The 20023-nt window shown below is 40.4% G+C and overlaps 1 protein-coding gene across 9 annotated transcripts in view; it reads left to right on the top strand.

The window, feature by feature from the left end:
- The window catches only part of PLAG1 (PLAG1 zinc finger), a 50634-nt gene extending 30819 nt beyond the window's left edge, over positions 1-19815 (top strand). For 5 of the 9 annotated variants that reach the window (XM_068671893.1, XM_068671896.1, XM_068671897.1 and 2 more), the window contains 3 exons: positions 8748-8847; positions 12548-12906; positions 13481-19815. In XM_068671893.1, coding sequence (XP_068527994.1) covers positions 12665-12906; positions 13481-14744 — 1506 coding nt within the window. In that variant the 5' untranslated portion in view covers positions 8748-8847; positions 12548-12664 and the 3' untranslated portion in view covers positions 14745-19815. The remainder of the gene's footprint in view (positions 1-8747; positions 8848-12547; positions 12907-13480) is intronic. The other 4 variants (XM_068671899.1, XM_068671902.1, XM_068671900.1 and 1 more) reach the window with 1 other exon arrangement.
- The last annotated feature ends 208 nt before the right edge of the window (positions 19816-20023 follow it).

The raw sequence follows: 20023 nt of genomic DNA, 5'->3' as shown, positions 1-20023 counted from the left end.
AACTCTCCTGTGAATGGTCTCTCCCTGTTGCAGTCACTTCAGCTTCTGTATGCTATTGCAATTTTTCAAACACTTCCTCCCACCACCTTGCCCCTCTTGAGCCTGTGTTAGTGAGATAGGTGATTTTTTTCCCTCAGCAGGCAAAAATTGTGGTGGGGTAGAGGATTTCTCCAAGCCCAAACGATGAATCACTGGTTGGATTGTTGTAGTCCAACGTTTTCTGACTTTCTAGCCCATGCTTATTTTACAGACTTTGCTATTTAAAACCTGTCCCTGCCTTCTGGCACCCTGTTAATTTCTCCAGTACAGCCAGTTCCTTTGTGCTGTCTGCATAGCAGACCTTCAAGTGAAATTGCTGAGCTCTTTGGTAAGTTTTACATTTTCAGCTTAAATGATGAGCACAGCACAAAGTAGCGTGACTGGTGGCTGCTTTTCTTCTGTGCTGTTCCAGTTTGGTCTGTCTCTCTCCGGCTGAGCCGGACAAGATCTAGCTGCACGAGATTATGCTGTATGGTAATAGATGTGAGTGGAGTTTGTTTTCAGTTCACCAGTGTCATTGTGAATTCCACCTGGCAGACCACAGTAGCAGGAACCCTTTTACTTGACAGATTATTGAAACTGTTAAAAACATCTTGTATTGTGTTTCAGGGCAGATGACTCTCAGAAAAGTAAAGCTTTTCATCAATTAGTCATCAATTAGGTTGCTCTGCATCCTAATTATGTTGTTTAAATGGTATATCCTAAAGTATGCAGGTTTAGAAAAAAATTCTGAAAGGTAAGGATGTAAAACAGTTTTGGGGGTGGTCCAAGACAGGCAGGCCTTCAGCAGGTTATATGAAATTTCCATCAGTCATTTTTGATAGAAGCTACAATAAAGCATAGAGTCAGTGGCCACGCGGGTAGGTATGATTATTTGGGAAGAGTCAAAGACTCTTAGGGTCCTGTTTTAGGGTCCTTTTGGAGTTATTTGGAGGCATCAGTGAGAATTAAAGATGTTCTGGTTCAAAACTCCCAAGTAAACTATATAAAAGGCTTTTTAAGGCAACTAAGGAGCTATAATGCAGGAGGGAGTGTCTTTAGGTCTCTTCACAGATAACGTATTAAAGGTAGGATCAAAGGGTAGAAGTAAAAAGTCCATTCTCAATTAAAGGAGTGTCCCACTTAGATTCCACAGAGATCTGTGCTGTTCATCACACTCATAAATGGTGTAAGTTAGGGGATGAGCAAGTGGGTGAGCAAGTTTACTATGGAGAAGGGAGCCAGCCGTGAAGAACAGTAGAAGGACAAGGAAAAGCATACAAAGCTAAGGGAGAAGGCTGCTCCCGAGCCTTCAAAAGGTTCTCCATAAAATTGGAAGCGGAGAGACCTGTGGGACAACTTTTCCAAAGTATGCTGTGGATATTAGAAAGGGATGTGGTTTCTAAGGGGAGCCTGAACTACTGCTTGGAAGAATGATGTGCTGAAAGTTGCTAAATTAACAGAAACTATATAATGGTTCAGGAGGCCCCTGACATGAAAATAGTTGCAGGTCAGAAGAGTATTGGTAAGAAATGTCACGCAGTTGTGACCTGTTCTTTTGGCTATTACTGGAGACAGAATAATGGGCTAGGTGTACCATTAATCTGTCCCACACACTTACTCTCATCTTTTTAGATATAAGAATGTCTTGTTTTACTCTTGGGACAAAGGAGAATAATGTTTTATATGGACATCAATTAATTCTTAATTGTTTTAGTGTAGGATCTCAGGCACATTTTGTGTCTGTGTTTGCTTGCATGTATGCAGGAATTGCTTTTGATTAGGGTTTATTATAAAAATGCCATATTCCTATATGCAGATTATGTAGTAACCAATGTTTGCTTTCACATAAGCATCACCAGCATCATAAAGGTAGATCGTTCCTGGTAGTTTTTGGTGTGTGTTTTGTGTGTGTGTGTGTTTTAACACCAAAATACGTAAAAGTACTTTTGCAGGTTTTAAACATTCTAAAAATAATTATAGCATCAACATTGTTTGTGTCACAGTCTTTCCAGATTTTTTAGAGAAACTTCTATGCAGTGCCATGGAGATTCTTAAAAAGCCCATAAAACCACAAGCATCAGATGGGTTAAACTCTAGGCAGCTCTTCGGAATCCTTTGGAACATTTAGTAACCAAAACTGAGCTCTCAAGATTTAAAGTGGACCTAAGTAATTTAAAATATGGAAAGCCCACAAAGAGATGCTGGTTAGCATTCTGAAATTCTGTTTTGTTTTGTTTTTAAATTACAGACTATTAAGTCATGATAAAATAAACTTTGGTGAATTTGTTTTCTACTTTTCCAGAAACTTAAGAAGAAAAAAAAAAAAAGACAAGCATGATAGGATTTTTTATATATTATGAAAAAAAGTTTTATTATACTCTTTCTAGCATGTTTTGAGTTATTTTCTAAAATTAAAAAACTGATTGTCCATATTTCATGACTGTAGTACAGATTTTTAAGAGTTGCAGATTGTTTCATGATCAGGAAAAAAGTTCTGTATGTAGTAGTCAAATCTAGATGAATGCTATCTTCATATAGTGGCCATTGTTCCACAGCAATTTAGATTTTTTCCTCCAGATGTTTCCTTTATTAAGTTAGAAAAAAAAATGTATATTTAACAAATGTTTACTAGTGGGATCTGTTTGTTTATTCACAGAAACATGAAGTGGGTCTGGGCATCTTAGTGAGCACATTTGTTCCTCTTGCCTACCCATCTTTCACACTAGTTTGAAAGGATATGTTTGTTTATCCCCACTCAATTTTATGCAGTTTCAGCAAATTTCTCTGTTTTGTGGATGTGTTTCAAGGAAAAAAAGAAAAAAGACTTTGTTGAAGTTTTGAATTTGATGAAGTATCTTAATTCTTGTATTTTTCTGCCTTGTGCATAGTACACTTTGCAGCATGATCTTTGTTGCACGCACGCTAGGTATTAGCAGTGTGCTGTCCCTAACATTAGACTGCGATGGTTGCCTGGTGTTAGTTTCAGTGCTCATGTTAATTCCTTATGTTTTAGCTGTTAGGCTGTTTCCCTGGGGGTGAAGTCTTCTGTATTGTTATCTCTAAGTCATTCTCATGCTTATACCCAAGATCACTGGGTAGGTATTTTCATTGTTTTTCCCACATCGTTTCATTTTCCTGCAGTAGCTTTAATGGTCAATTCTCCTGGTGCATGCTTGGGTTTTGTCTTGTCGTACTGCAACCCATGCCTGCTCTCACTGCTGTCCCACCATGAAGGACCATGCATACAGTAGACTAGAATTTAGTTCTGTGGAAAAGGGTTCTTCTGAACTTGGTTTCAGAAGAACCCTCTCTGAAGGGGAGAAGAACCTTCTCCCCTTTTGGGGAGAAGTTAAAGATAAGATAAATATGGCTGTGCATATATATTAAAAAAAAACAACCACTTATCAGTTCTTTTGTGAGTAGTTTGCATATGTGTGCGTGCTCCCTTTATGTGAAATGCTGTTGTACAATAGGGCCAATGTCTACGTCTGTGAGCAATTATTTATGATATCTTGTCCAAAACTGTAAAATGCCAAGTTTGATGGCATCGAGACCCACCTGTCAATGCCATTTTGCCAACCCTGAGGGCCTCTGGATGGATCCCTTGGACTTTTCACTTCTTTCCGTAGGCTTGTGAGAGAACAGCAGCTGTAAAAACCTCAACCAGTTCTCTGTTACTACAAGGTAATGTACCTGTTGGCTCTCTTCCTCTCGCTGCATCCCGTACAAAAGGCCACAATGGCTGAAGGCAGGGCTCTGGGGGTTTGAAAGCTGTCCCTCCTGCCATTTGGCAGTGCCGTGTTTATAGACTGTCGTGCCAGGTGTCTTCTTTGCTTAGGGGGGAAGCATGTGCGTACATGTTGTTTGCTGTTCAAATCTCTTCCAAATTACACAATAAAGCAAGCAGAAAATTAAATGAAGTATCATTTTGTGGAAATGCAGAAATGAGCCTCTCCTGGCCTCTTTGAGCTCCCTGGTTAAAGCACTTTCTGGATGTCAGTCTCACTGGAGAAAACTGGAGAATCTTCCTACCAGTGACAGGATTGTCCTTCTAAACATGGGTGCCAAAGGTGAGCAGGCTTTACTGGCTGTTTCCTTTAAAAAGTGACATGCTGTTCAAATAAATGTGTATCAGATCACCTGCCAAGAACAAAGAGTGTCTCAGACCCTTGCTTCTGTCAGAAGACTGATTTTAATTCAACACCAAGAAAGGCACCCCTGAAATCATCAATACTTTAGCATCTTTGCCAGTTAAGATTTGCCAGATTTTTCTTACGTGCCTGACTGTTTCCTTTGGTGGGATCAACTTTTCCAGCTGAGACCCTCCCTTACTGAATGATCACTCTCAGTAAGAGGTACCTCTTGGTTGGACCAAGAGTTCAGCCTTGGCTGGGGGCTGACCTGCTACCTACATCTGCTTTAAGATGAGTCTCCTGCAAAAGTCAAGTGTCTTTCTACCAAGTCAGATGGACTGAGACCTACCACTTGCCCTGAGGTCAAAGCAAGTCTGCAGTAGGCATGGTGACTGACCCTTGATGATCCAGGAAGGATGGTGGAGCCTTGCAGGCCTGTAGGTCCCAGCGTGCTGTCCTGGAGCACTGCAAGCACTTTGCCACTTGTGCCTACACCCCTTTGTGTGGCCTAGCAGAGGAGTTTGATGCAAGGAGGGTTAAATCCACACCTTTGATATTGGATGTTTTTGATGGCGTTGGCTGAGACAAGCAGACCTGGTGAGGAGTTTCGTAGTTCAGTTCTGCTGCTCAGTAGTGGAGGTGCTGTCTGACTGCTGTCTTGGCTCTTCTGCACCAAAGGAAGTGGCTGCATCGACCACTGGATGCTTCCTCAGCTCTGCTCCCCCTGCTATCCCTTACCACTGCCATCGCCTGACTGCTCGGTGTGCCTGAGCAGGTTTCCTCAGTCAGTATTTTTGCTCCTCTTCCAGCACTTAAAGAAAAGAAGAAAAGTGGCTTCTTATGCTACAGTAACTGCGGTTCTTCCAAACACGTTCTCCACAGAGGCACCACAAGTGATCTGTCCTTCACTCTGAAGGAATCTTTTTACTCCTTAGTAACAAATCTGAGGGAGGTCAGACCGGGCCATCCTAAACTTGGTAATGGTTTTCTCCATCGCCATCCTTAGCAGCAGCATCACCTGTCTTCCTTGGCTACTCCTATTCATCCTCCATCTTCCCAAACTGGGATGTCCGTCCGTGTTTCAGCTTTCCTGCCCTCAAACCACACTCCCAGCTAGGCCATCGACCTCCAGCCACATATTTCCCTCTCCTTGCCAAGCTAGGGCCTGACTCCTTCATCAGCCACCGCAAACCTTGACAACCCCCTCTCATCCAGCATCCAAACTCCTGAGACAGGACTGGGTCTGGCAGGGCTGTAGCAGACACTGTTTCCACCCAGGAGCAGATGCAGAAGCTGGAGGTGGCCACTTTCCAAAGCAGCGTGTTGGTGGCAGTGTGTACAGAGTGGCTCTTAGCCCACAGTGTGACTGGAAAGCAGCGTCTCGAGATGCTCTTGCTGCACACCACGCTGGGTGTTGTAAGGATGTGCACGGCACAGTTTGGCAGTCTTTTGCCTTACACCACTGACGGTAGCAGTCATGAGGGTTGACAGGCACAGCCTGGATGGACATTATTGTCTGCAGAGAACTTGGTCCTGTTCACGTGAGTACTTGCTCACCTGGGATCTGTGCGGACAGCACTTAAAGAATCACAGTTTCCATAGGGTAAGTAACCACTTTTCATTTTGTTTCCTTAAATAAATATTTAAAACCCAAGATGACTCTGTAATGCTGTTGAATATTTAATTCTGTCATTATTACCACTAATGTTTCTAGGACCTTTGTTCTGCTTTACAAACTGGTGAATTTCAAGAATCAAAACTTGATGCACTGCTCTGTATTCAAAACGCAATGACACTTGCTGACAGATACTGTGTTCTCAATACTGTGTTCTCATTATAACTCCCTTATTTTGAAAGAAAATAACCACGACACTGACATTTTCCTTTATTATGTTTGGACGCTCTCAACAAATGTAAGACATGCAAGCTAGGGGGAGGATTATTGGTTGTGTTTGTTTAATGTCTTCATTATCCTTTTAGTTTACATATACAAGTCATGTTTTAAAACATTTCCAAGTGCAGCTATTTTTTCAGATTCTTAAAGATGACCTGTGAATTTTGAAAAAAACAAATGTCCCTCTTTTAATTTTCAAAAGCAGGAACGAGTGATTTACTTTAGTGTTTGGGGGCTTTTTTTTTTTTCCCTTTGACTCCTTAGATCTGGTAAATTAAAATATTGTCTAACTGGCAATTATCTGAATGTTTGTAGGGTTGGCAAAATTAACGCCTCATGGAGACTAGAAATCTGATAATTTCTAAGAATTATAATCTGATAAATGATGGAAGTCTATTTTGGTACAAATTCCCACGTGGGTTTCAGGCATGTATGCGCATGTAACAGTGCATTTCACATTGTGATGCTTCTCTGCTTCATGTGAAGAATAATTTGAGCTTTAATATTCATTAAAAATTGTTCCTATCTCACCTGGTTGAGAGGAAAGCTTAGTAACACTATAAGCAGTTATGAGAAGAACGATAAATCTTTGTCCAGTATTCTGCCTCAGAGATTTTCTAGCACCAAAAGCTTCTGAAGAAGGTGGTCTGAAAATCAGCATTATAATGGACAACTGTGGTATTCTGTGTGTAAGAGAAAGTCCTTTATCCAATAGCTGACTTGCTGCCATGAAGCATAGTTTTCTTATCTTGTATTTTCGTTTGATCTCATCAAATGTGGCAGATCTTCTTGCCATTCATTCAAACATCTCCTCTTTTGTATGTATCTTGTTGAACTCCTTGTCTTAATAATGGTCTTGTAGAAGTTGAGATCCTGCATTGCCCTCATCTGGATCCACTGCATTGCAATTTAGCTATATTTGTGAGGTAATGAATAAGAGTACCTGACTTTCCTTCTTCACTCTGTTCAGTATTTTAAGTACATCGGGCATTTACCTTCCTTATTTACTTGCTCCCATTGCTCCAGTTCCCCTTGATAGGACAGTCTTCCCATGCCTCTGATGGCCTGTCCCTAAGGCCGTCTGCTTTTTGCTAGAGCTCCTTCAGATGTGAGAATTCAGTACCATAAGCATTTAAGTGAAAAATGTTGAATACAGTTGAGAGAGCATTATATTCATTATATTATTTTACACTTTTTTATTATTTTTTTTTAAACTGGAAATAGTCTGTGAATACCAATAGTGAAGGGAATAAGTCCCTTAGGACTTAATTCATTAAATTTTTGTGGCTGTCTGAAATGCTGTCTGCTTATTGTGAGCTACTTTAGGAGAAACATTTGGATAATGAAGCACTTCCTTTCTGCTGTGGCAGTGGGATATGTTGAGATAGGCATCACAGGGTAACTAATCTATAATGGTCTTGCTGGGAGATGGAGCAAGAAATCATCAGCATTTTCTCCCCAAAACAGAGTGATGGGGGGACCTCTGAAAGAGGAGGTGAGAGTTGCGTCTCCTTTCTTTCTTGTTAGTTGAAAAAAAAGCTTCCAGATTTGGTTTGGGTACTGGAGCTGTTTCTATCACCTGCCTGTATGTAAGAAGCCCCCTATAAATGCTGCACGGCTGCCAGAAAGCTTCAGTGGGTTGCTGTGGAGCACTTCTGCCTTTGATAGGTGTTCAAGCATGCTGGTTTGCTTACATTTGTGCTTCCCAACAGAGGAAGCTGGGGCTGTGCAAAGCTGCATTTGGTATCAAAATAACGAAAACTTGAACAGAGAGAATGGAAAATGAGACGGGAAAACTGGGGGGGGGGGGGGCAATATTGTGTTGTTCCAGGGCTCCTACCAGATACCTTCAGCTGAATAGGTCACATAGGGTACGTGTACTATACAGGGCTTTGCCCTCACATACCTGGAGGATTTGGAGGGGATAAACCTCTCCACTAAAATTAGGCATTGGGCATGTTTTCAGTATATACCTGTGTCATCCAAGAGGCCTTCTGGCAAGAAAAGGAAGATGTACTGCAATTTTAAAAAGGATGGTGGCAGGGAAAAGGGGGATGTAAGGGAAATTCCAGAAAGGCCCTCTGGATTTGCTCAGGCACACCTAGACTTGCCCTCTAGTGGGATTTACCTGTAGCGCGTACATCATTAGGATGCTTTATTATTTTTTTAAATTAATTTTATTTTCCTTTGCAGGTCACCTTTTAAGCTGCTATTTCCTGTATAATTAAGCAGAATGAAGGCATTAGGTTCTAGTAAAATTGGGCCTAATCCAGAAATCTTCTCTTATTCAGTCCTTTCTGAGTAAGAAACTCAAGTCTGGGCCCAGCTTTTTACATGTTTCACTGCTATTTCTAAATTATTTGTGGTCTGTGGATTTCTTGGTTTGTTTTAACTTTATTGAAAACTCCTCTGCTTTTGTCTAATTTTATTTATTTATTTTTTACTGTCCAGCGTAGAGTTAGTTGAAATGATGTAAGTATGCTGGAAATTGAAGTGCATTAATTGCTACTGATAATGCAAGAGCAATTGATTCATACAGTTTATAATTAACAGTACTTAATGTTCTGTGCATGGGTTGGCTCTTTCCCTTTTAACTTTTCCTTTCTGATCCTTTTCAACCCCCAGTCTTACCACATCCCAGACTTTCTGAATATACTGGTTTCACTAGAGTCTAGTCCATTCTTCCTTTTGTTTTTCAGACCAGTAAAAATGGGAAGTACTGGATTCTGGTTTCCTCCAAGAAGAGTCAGCGGAACTGGTTAAGACCAAAATCTGAGGACTTTAGTGGGCAAACATCAGGTGTGCATTGAACAGAGGCTCCTTTATTCCTGTTTTAAGTATATGCTTCTTTAAAAATAGTATTATATATGAGCTTTTGTGTAATGTGTTTGTTATATTTGATACTGCATATAATCACTCATCCTGCAGTTGTGAAAGCACCAATAAGAATGAGGATTTTAAGTGATATTGTGTTGAGACACAGACAGGCAATATTACTCATAAAATTCTTTCAGCTGGTCTTTGGAAAGTGTAATATTTGAGGATCAGTGTTTTTTTAAGTTTTATCTCCATTGCTCAGTCTATATATCCACACGAAAAAAAAAATGAAAGTGGTTATTTGCTATTCAGAAATCAATACTGAAGTTCTTAATTGCCTCATCTGTTGAGAAATGATACTGAGATAATAGTACTTACATGTTTTTTTTTTAATAAAACACTGTCATTGCCAAAGATTGAATCCATACTATATTTGTTCTAATAATGCATTTTAAGGACACTTAAACACAGTTCAAAGTCAGCTTAATTAGTTTTGATCATAAAGAAACAAAACTTGAATTCGTCATCCATATGAATGTGCTGAGTTGCATCTGGTTCAGCAACTAGATCACCTGAAATTTTGGAGAAGATGAAAGTAACATAATATTGGCCTGAATATAGGATGGCCTCAAGCCTGAGATGTGATCCTTGCATTTAGAACAGGAGTGAGAAGCTGTCGGTTGTTTAAATTAACAGCTAAACTCCGTATGCTGTTCCACAACAAACGCTGCTTTTGGCTTCGCGTCAGACCCTGCACATTGCCCATCTGCATGGCCTGCTATGCTGTGTCTCTCAAGTTCAACATGCATTCAGCTCCCCACCTGCCCCTCAGCATTACCAGACTACCTTGTCCTCTTGTCCATAGATGTTCGTACCCCCATGAAGTGCTCCCCACAACTGTCTGCCCACCCCCCTACTGTTGTCCACTGTCCTGTCTCAACCCAGCATCGCCCTGCCTGCATCCCGCCAGCTGTGCCTGCTTCTCCTCTTGTCATCTGCTTGGCATGGAAGCCACTTGCTGCTGTGACCCAGCATGGTCAAATTAATCACGCTCTCATACAGCAAGCACTAGAGGTAGTTCCTTCGCTCTTTGTCACTAACACTGCCTGTAGCTCAGGCTAGGTGGGGATTTGGCTGGGAGGCACTAGGTGGTAGCACTGCTTCCCCACATAGAGGCAGTAGGTGTTTCAGGACACTCTGGGAACCAGGTCTCGTAGGTGCCCACGAGGCATGGGTATGCTGTATGTAAACATAGAGGGGGCTGGATTTTTTTTCTCCCTCAGAACTTCAGTTGTCAGGAAAGAACAGGCTAAAATGAGATTTCATTCTATCTTCAGGCCAATGTGCATAGAAGACTGGTGTATTTGTTTACGGAAGGCACAATAAATTTTATTACCAGATTCTCATTAAAGTGTATACTGAAAAATCTTTCAACCTATAAACTTATCACAAACTTGATGTGAATGAGATCCTCCTCTTGAATACATTGGCAGCTCCATTTAAGTGTTTGGAATTGGTTTTCTTTTACTTTTGTTACAGAAGTACTTTGGTCTCAAGTCTCCAAACAACTGTAATTTTTTTCACTTATAAACAAGAATGTCACTTATGAGACAGAAACTGAAATTAAGCTGATTCTTTGAAGACCTGTGCACATTCCCACTCGTGGAATTGTGGTCCCCAAGCTTCATCCCATGAGTGGGAATGGGCCAGAGACAAATCTGAAATCATAAGAGTCCTTAAAGAAACACCTTTTCTGTTGCTGGGTATCTTTAAAGAGGCTAGTGGTTCCGTGTAAAATTTGGGGGAGGAAAGGTGGTCTTACAAAACTTCTTGCTTTAAGAGTATAGTATAGCTTAATCTGCTATTCAAAGACTGTAGGGTTGAAAGGTAGCAGGTTTCCATCTTGCTCTGCCAGTGTTTCTCTCCTCTTACAAAGTCAAGAGAGAAGTTACGGGGAGGAGGGAGGAAGAGGCATAGACAAAGACATACTCTGTATATGCGTTTCAAATGGAAATCTTGAATCTGAAGCATTCGTAAAAATGCACATGCAGATATTAAAGAGGCACACCCCCTTCTACCCCTCCTGTCACCCCACCCCTCGTGTCCTGTCCTGCCGCGTCCTGACATAAACACAGGCTTTCCTTCCTCCCCGCTTTCTTCCAGCGCCACGCTGGGGCTATGGCAGGGACCTCCAAGCTACCGAGCCTCCCCTGGCTGCCAGCTGGGATGCGTTTGTTGTGCTTATTGGGGAGGTGGCACCAGGCCGGAGCAGCTGCTGCCTGGTGCTCCCTGCCTGACTCCTGGCCGCCCTGCTCCACCTGTCCCAACAGCTGCCGGCTTCCCCAGCCCTGCTGCCAGGGGACAGGGGGTGGCCGGCCACCGAGCCCCCAGCCCTGCCTCTGCCCCCGGCCTTGCTGCCGTCGGGCCCGGCCCGGCCTCCTCTCGCACAGCTGTGCCAGTGGAGGCCATGGAGGGTGGCAGCTGCAGGGCCATGACACCGGGGTGGGGGGGGGAGTGCTGCTTTTGCCAGAGAAAGGCCAAATCTGGGGGCTTTTCAGCCCTGCCCGCTGCTTGCGTTGGGTGCTGCCCTTCTGCCGTCCTCCTCTCTGCCCCTGCCACTGCAGACCTCGCGTTTGACCCTTTCCATCACGGGTAGCACCGGGTTGGGTATCTAAAGTAGCAATTGCGCTCCAGCGATCAAATAAAAACTGTCAGCGGCTTCTGACAATGGAGGATTGTTGAGTACCCTGTAATCACAGGCGCCCAGTTGCTACTATATGTTACCAGATTGCGAGTTTAAAGCCGCTCTTGGCAACAGCTCAGATGAGAGCATCACCCACCTCCTGGAGCTGAAGGCTGCCGGTTTAGTTCCCAGTGTGCAGTACCCCAGGAGGGGCTGGGGTCCTCTCGGAGGACGAGGAGCCTTCATCCCGAGCTAACCTCAACGCTTAAAACCCTTGTGCCTTGCAGGGTGGTGTGAGGAGGATGTGGGTTTCCCGTGCCGGGCTGATAAAAAGCCTAATCTGTGAGGTTTCTGTTATTAACACATTGAGCCTCCGTTAGCAGAGGAGAATTTCACTTGGCATTACAAATTATTGGAAAAGTGTGCGTTTTGCTAGAATAGACGCACAGACAGTAACCAAAATGAGCCGGTATATCAGAGAATATGAGCTTTGCGCCCCGCCCCCCCACCCCAGGCTGTCAAAACGCTGCTTTTCACATCGATTTTCAAACACCCAGTTGCATCTCAAGACGTGCAGATTTTCATTCTGATAACTGTGTATGTGCATGTGTGCGTGCATGTGTGTGTATGTCCGTACAAACACCACAGGCACAGCTTTAATTCCTTTGAAACCTGAAGCTGCCAAAAGCCATCTTCATATGTTCTGAAGTGAGTTCTTTGTCTGATGCCTCCTGAAACCTGACAGAAACTTTGCTGTTCTCCATCAATGCCTGAGGGGAAAGTTGTGAGGTGTAATTTCAGGGCATATGTGGATCTGTTCATCCTGAGCAATGCATTTTAAGAGTTGCAGCAAATAGTGTAAAGAAACCTACAGGTATTACATTAGACCAGCTGAACCTAATTTTATTTTTAAGTTTTATTCAGAAGCATCACATAGCAAGTAAACTTCAAAATTTAAGTTTAGTTACAAACTAGTTGTTTCTTATTTTTTTTTTCCAGTCCCCTTTTGCTTTCTTTTACGACCACATGAAACTTGAGAAGCCATCTAAAGCTAAATCATTTAGTGGAGTTGGGCAATTCCCAAGTGTCCAACAAGAAGGCCTGGTTTAGGCTGCGATGGCCACTGTCATTCCTGGTGATTTGTCAGAAGTAAGAGATACCCAGAAAGTCCCTTCAGGGAAACGTAAGCGTGGTGAAACCAAACCAAGAAAAAACTTTCCTTGCCAACTGTGTGACAAGGCCTTTAACAGTGTTGAGAAATTAAAGGTTCACTCATACTCTCACACAGGAGAGAGGCCCTACAAGTGCACACAACAAGACTGCACCAAGGCCTTTGTTTCTAAGTACAAATTACTAAGGTATTAAACTCTATTTATCTTTCAGATTATATTATCTATTTTATGTTGGCCGTGTTAAGCCGTGTAAAAGTATATATTTGTGTACGCCTTCAGCTGATTGCAGAGAGGATGTGTTAATTAAAAGTAGCCATTGGATTGTTTCTAGAAATCTAAATTACATAAGTTTGCAAGCTAATGTCTTTGATTTTGTTTCTTAATTTGTTTTCTGTTTTTGTTTTCTGTTTGTTTGTTTTCTTAATGAGAATAGAATTTTCATTTGTATAAGGAATTGTCACAAGAAAAGAGTATGGACTGAAATTTTTTGGCTATGGACTTTTACACAAGTACTTTCATACTTGCCCTTATACCCCTGTTACAGTAGCTAAAACCCACCAAAACTAAAGTGTCAATTTAAGAGAAATGGCTCGTGTTTTGCTATATTTTAATTTGTCAAACTGTCTTTGTAGTGTCATGCTTTCAGTTAAAAGGTTCTGTTGCAAAGCAACCTTAGTGTAGTATTTAGCTGCCATTAAAAAATGAGCACGTGTGTTTTTTGATCAAAATAATTACTTACAGAATATATCTGTGTTTAAAGGCATATGGCTACTCATTCTCCTGAGAAAACCCACAAGTGTAATTATTGTGAGAAAATGTTTCACCGAAAAGATCACCTAAAGAATCACCTACATACACACAATCCCAACAAAGAGGCCTTTAAGTGTGAAGAATGTGGAAAGAACTACAATACCAAGCTTGGGTTCAAACGTCACCTGGCTTTGCATGCAGCAACAAGCGGTGACCTCACCTGTAAGGTATGTTTGCAGACTTTTGAAAGCACAGGAGTGCTGCTGGAGCACCTAAAAACTCATGCAGGCAAGTCATCGGGTGGAGTGAAGGAGAAAAAACACCAGTGTGAACACTGTGATCGTCGGTTCTACACCCGAAAGGATGTCCGTAGACACATGGTAGTGCACACTGGAAGAAAGGACTTCCTCTGTCAGTACTGTGCACAGAGATTTGGGCGGAAGGATCACCTAACGCGCCACATGAAGAAAAGTCACAACCAAGAACTTTTGAAGGTCAAAACAGAGCCAATGGACCTTCTAGATCCCTTTACCTGCAACGTTTCTGTGCCTATTAAGGATGAGCTGCTTCCAGTGATGTCTTTACCTTCCAGTGAACTGACATCAAAGCCATTTACAAACACTTTGCAATTAAATCTCTACAACACTCAGATTCAGTCCATGCAGAGTTCTGCATCTGCACACCAAATGGTTGCCACATCATTACCATTGGGAATGCCTTGTCCAATAGATATGGAGTCTGTCCACCCTTCTCACCAGCTATCGTTGAAATATCCGCTCAGTTCTACCTCATACGCAGTTTCTATGCCTGAAAAAGAACAGCCATTGAAAGGGGAAATCGAAAGTTACTTAATGGAGTTGCAAAGTGGTATGCCTTCTTCATCCCAGGATTCTCAAGCATCTTCATCAAAACTAGGGCTGGATCCACAAGTAGGGCCACTAGATGATGGGTCTGGGGAGGTTTCCCTTTCCAAGGGCTCTGTTCCTATTAGTGAACCTCTAAACACCCCATCATTGGACTTTTCTCAGCTGTTCAACTTCATACCTGTAAATGGCCCTCCCTATAATCCTTCTGTTTCAGTGGGAAACCTTGGAATGAGTTATACGCAGGAGGAGGCACATTCTTCTATGACTCAACTTCCACCACAAACACAGGATCCACAAGATCCTAGCAATAGTATAGGTCTTGGGTCTCTGCACTCATTGTCAGCAGCTTTCACAAGCAGTCTAAGCACAACCACCACCCTACCACGATTTCATCAAGCTTTCCAATAGGATGTACAAAGCTGGCTTGTTACTGTCTATTTGTAGAAATGCCTTAGGTGACCATTTTTAACTTAGTGCCTACTATAAGACATTATAAATTCTCTGCTTTTGTACAGTACCAATCTCATGAAGCCAGTAAGAAATTTTTTAATGTTTTGAAAGTGTTTATTCTCAGCTGTGTTTACTTTGTTGTTTGTTTGTTTTGTTTTTTTTTAAAAGTCTCATTATATTGTTTTCATTTTCACTGCCAATTGACACATTTAAAATGTTCACTAGAAAGTCATCCCAAGCAAACTTTCAACATGCATCCCTTTTTATAAACTTTTCAACCATACCAGCCACTCTGTTTTATTGATGTCAGTGGTAGAACTACCATTTTTACCTTTTATATATTAAGCATTTGCAAAGAATCCAGTTCAAATATGTATTGCAAAGATTCCTAAAGATTTGGGAAAAAAAATCCCTAGTCCCTTTCCAAAAAAAAAAAAACTCTTCCCAAATGGTGACATCTGATCTGTTCTATAATGACAATTCTAAATTTTTAAATAAATATAGAATTCAGATTTTTTCTGAAAACTTGTATGTGTATATATAGAAGTTCATATATACACATGTACATATATATAACATTTTGACTTGTATTGAAGTCATTATAAAAGGTGTTACAAATTTTGCCATTTTCTGGCTTAAATTGTTGTGGCCTGTTATGAATATTGGAAGAAAAAAATATAGTTTAATTTTGTAAAATCGTGGCTGAACAGAATTTCAACAGAGAATCTCTGCTTGCCTAAATGACAAAAGTTTCAAGTTGAATTTGGAACTGTGTTGTGCTTTCATGACTCTGGTAGAGGAAAACAGGCAAAATTAATGGCTGATCTTGAAATATAAAAGTGTTGTAATTTAGTAATGCAGAATATTTTGTCGCAGTTTTTGTTTTAATTCTTAACTTGCTGTTTTTTCTCTTTAGTAGCATAGAAAGAATACTGCATAGGAATCTTCCAATAGCGTATTCACATTTGTAGGCATCAGTCTTCTCCCAGCTGCCACCGCCAAAGGGTGGATCGAGTCCAGCCAGAAAGTGTGTATCTATTTTCAGTTCAATATTAGTGTGCAGTCAGAGAGTGAATGTAAATTTGCAAATACCAGTTTTTAATATTTTTTTTTATTGGAATGAACTTTTCAGTTGTGTTACATGGTGTGTTATGTCCTCCTAAGCAACAAGTTAGATGTTAATCATACTTTCTACACCTGGGTACTTGGTTAGGGACTTTTTGCCCACTGCCAAGATTTAAAGACAGGACTCTTAGGAGTGAAGTAAAAGCATATTGCTTACACCACTTTTACCTAATGCAATATATTCTATTCCCCAACCCCTAATAACCAAAAGAGGAAAAAGAAAAAAAAAAAAAAAACAAACCTGTGATGCATGAAAGCAAACTAGATTTGCTGTAATTCAACAATAACGCGCTTTTCCTTGTCATTTTTGCACAAGGAATTAAAAAATAGAAATCAAATACATTAGTATCTCTCAAACAATAATGAGGATTCATACAAGGTTTTAAGTGGTTAAACTGAATATACTTCACAGAAACAAAAGTTGCTCCCATTTAAGGAGCTCATGCTCCAGATGTTTTATCAGTAGCTCCTACTTTTTTTTTAATTCTAGGAGCAATATGCAGGTGTAGTTTTACTATTTTATACATATGTGTATTTAAATTTTATTACTGAAAGATAACATTTTTATAAATGTGTTTGTGTTCCAAAGGCATTAAAATAAGGATGTATTAATAAGGAAAATACCTTTTGAAATTCTGCAAACTACTCCTAGATTTTGGGTTTAGGAGCATGTTATCTCAAAGTGGGCTTTTAGCTCTGCTTCATGACTGCTTCCTCTGGTTTCTATGAAACAGATCGCTTGCTTACTTACATCTTTAGTTGAATGATTTGTTCAATATTGCTTTTTTTTTTCGTCACCTTTATAAAGGAAAGAAAAACACAGGTGAACAGAGCACAAGGTGAATGCAACAGAATGTAATTCTGGTTTAAATCAGCAACCACAATGCATATAGGGAGACGTTGGCTTTACTCTCAGTTTTTTAAATCAATTAGGGATGAAGATCAGTGGACTTCATTCCTCTGGTGGGCTCTGCCCCGCGTGGAGCTTCCCCTTGGCAGGGGGAAGCTGCGAGTGCTCAGCATCTCACGGGCAGCTCTGGCAGCAGAATTGGTGGCAGCACTCTTCCTCCTGGGCAGGGAATGTGCAGGCACCGGGAGCTTCAAAGCTGGAGTTTTTGGTATGGCATGGAGGAATTTGCTCGTTCAGGCATCGCTAGTAAATTTAATCTCACCTGCTGCTGCCAGATGCTCTGCCAGACTAGTGGCAGAAGGGATTTGATGTGGCCCATCTAACACTCAGCGAGAGGCAGTGCCACCTGCTTATCAGTCTCAGTTTCTGATTAGACTTGATTAAAACACACACACACAACAAACACTTGGCCAACACCCAGTTCTTAGTACTTAGCCGGAGTCCTTACCACTTGGTTAGTGCCTTAGCTTCCTGAGCAGGGGTTGACATTTCACTTCAGAGGTAGACGTACATTTCACTCGAGAAGTAGGGACCTCAGACAAGATATTGAACCTCATTCAGTCAGGGCTTCAGTCGGCCAGGTTAGCGTGCCGCTGAACGAGGATGTATGATTACGTGGAAGCAGCTTTGACGCTGTAAGCAATATTAACACCTTCGTGCTTTCGAATAATGTTCAGGCAGAGTTATTGGCCACTACTAAAATGTCAGTTTTTAAACCCTGTTTTCTAGGTTTCAAATTGATGCTTCGAGGGAGGGGGGAGGGCTGGCCGATCATGCACCACTCTTTGTGCAACTTCTTCTAGTAAGGTCTTTTTTTTTTTTTTTTTTTCTTTAATATATATATTTTTGTGTACTTGTTGCTTGTGCTTTATTTAGTAGTAAATTGTGGAATAGAGTGATTTATTGTTAATTTGGCAGTAGCGGTTTTTAAAAACCATATACTGACTGAAACATGAGCCAGAGCTGATTGCTTTATTAAGCTAATAATGAATGTTAAGAGTACATATTTTCAGGATCATTTGCCTAGTGAGCTAAACATGTATTATAGGCCAATATTTTTTAAAATAAAGCTTGGTCAACCTCTATGTTACACATATTACAAGATATAGCACTTTCAAAAGAAAAACCTAAACCTTTTAAGAAAGTTTCTTACAGGTTATGCTTTTTATTATAAAACCTTTTATTATAATTTGTTTCAAGTGCCATTAGATTACATATATGTAGGCCTTTGGTATAATGCTTTGTGTACAAAATGGTAGACATTGTAATTTTAAACAGGTACATTTTTACAGTGTTTTCTTATCAATTTGCTATATTGCACAGAACCAGTGTGTCTTTCTTAAGGGTTTTACAATGGTTTTTACTAGGTTTACATGTTTCAAACTACACTGTCTTCTACTGCCATTTTGAATACCAGTCAAAAAAAAAAAAAAAGAAAAATTAGGAGTTTGTCCTCACCAATTGTAAACTGTGTCCTCTGGAGTTCTGGATGGTAAACTATTGCAGAAATACTTACATGCAGTATTTGATGCAGATTTTTTTTATCCTATGCTATCAACGCTATGCTGCTGTCTGAAGTTAACTTAGGGCCTGATCCTGCATCCATAAGCGTCAAGGGGAGCAGGATTGCATCCTTCGTTATGTCTGTCTCATACACTGGTTTAGCAGCTTGTCCTGTATTCTTCTCGGTCTCTAGATAAGCCTCTGAAATAAATGTACTTACCTGTTATGTAGTAAACTGTATAGACTTAGCTGCCCATCCTGCATCTTCCCAGTGTACCATTAAAACCATAGCCTACTTAGCATGACCCTCACCATGCAAATAACGCCACAGTAGCTCAAAATGTGTTTGGATAGTCCCAAAGCTTTTTATGTAATAAGGGTGTCTTACTTTGTTGGAAGGCAGTGTCTTTTGATAACAGTTATCTAGCCCTGGAAGTGACACAGAACTATTGCTAATCATATGTAAACACTTTTCAGTATAAGCTTCAGTGGTACAGTTGAACCAGAGTGAATGTTTATCTCCTCAGAAACACTCCTGCAATATTGTTATATTGGATCATGCTGCTAATGTAACTTGGGATACAACTCCTCTCATGGTGCTACAAACCTCCCTGTCTCATTCAGATGTATTTTTACCCATAGAAAAAAGGACTATACTAGACCTATAGTTGTATGATATATTTTTATACTGTGACTTAATTTGTCATTAATGAACTTTGTACAACACCACAATGTATTCATATGCACTTGCAAAAGTAAAATTTTGGACATGCAAATTTAAACGCTGACAAGCCCAGCTCTTGTTCACAAAAATAGATGACTTAATTAAAATTAAACGTGGGCTTTTTGTACGGTGTGGAGTGAAGAACACACCGTATATTACTAAAAGCCTTTGAATTTAGACAAAAACTGGGGAAAAAAAAAGTATATTGGGGAATGATGACACACCCAAACCTGACTCGGATTGCTGAAATTATATTTTTTAGCTAGAGGAAAAATTGTTTGGACTTGTATGCTAAAATGTTTTAATGATAAAAGTTTTGAGTCAAAAATATAGAAAAAAAAAAAAGAACACAGAAAACCCTGCATTCCAGACTGAATTTGTATATGTTTCTTGCATTTAAAATTTGCTATCCTGTGATATGGGAAATCGAGTTGCTTATCATGTATATGTACTTTAAAATGTATTCACAAACTACTGTTGTATTTGTATAAAATATAGACAAAAAGATTGCATATATATTTTTGTGTATAAGCTCTGTAAAATAGCAATCACATTATGAAGCTGCAGCAGAACTTCATTTTAAACATTCACATCCAAAGAAACAGACTATTTATTGTCCACATACCCTGATTATAAAATATACCTTGCTGCTATTAAACAATAGTGCTGCAGCTTCTTGTGGCCTACAGTGTTATGTTTGCTGTACAAAAATATGTGAACTCCACAAAATATATCAATAAAATTACAGAATGGTTTTAGTTAATGAATACCTTATGCCTGGCATTTCAATAGATAATCTCGGTCTGCATGTTTGGGATTACAGTAAGTAATTTTAAATACATCTAGTTTTGCTGGGTGTACTTATTCTGATCTTGCAAAGGTATAACTATTTCTGATTTATGACTGGTAAAATGTCAGTTTTTCAGAAAAATCTTAAAGCATAAATGTCTGCGTTTCATGATTTCACCAAGGAAC

The sequence above is a fragment of the Anas acuta genome, chromosome 2 (assembly GCF_963932015.1).
Source record: "Anas acuta chromosome 2, bAnaAcu1.1, whole genome shotgun sequence".
Taxonomy (NCBI): domain Eukaryota; kingdom Metazoa; phylum Chordata; class Aves; order Anseriformes; family Anatidae; genus Anas; species Anas acuta.
Note: the sequence above shows the minus strand (reverse complement) of the source record. Positions and strands in the feature narration are given on the sequence as shown.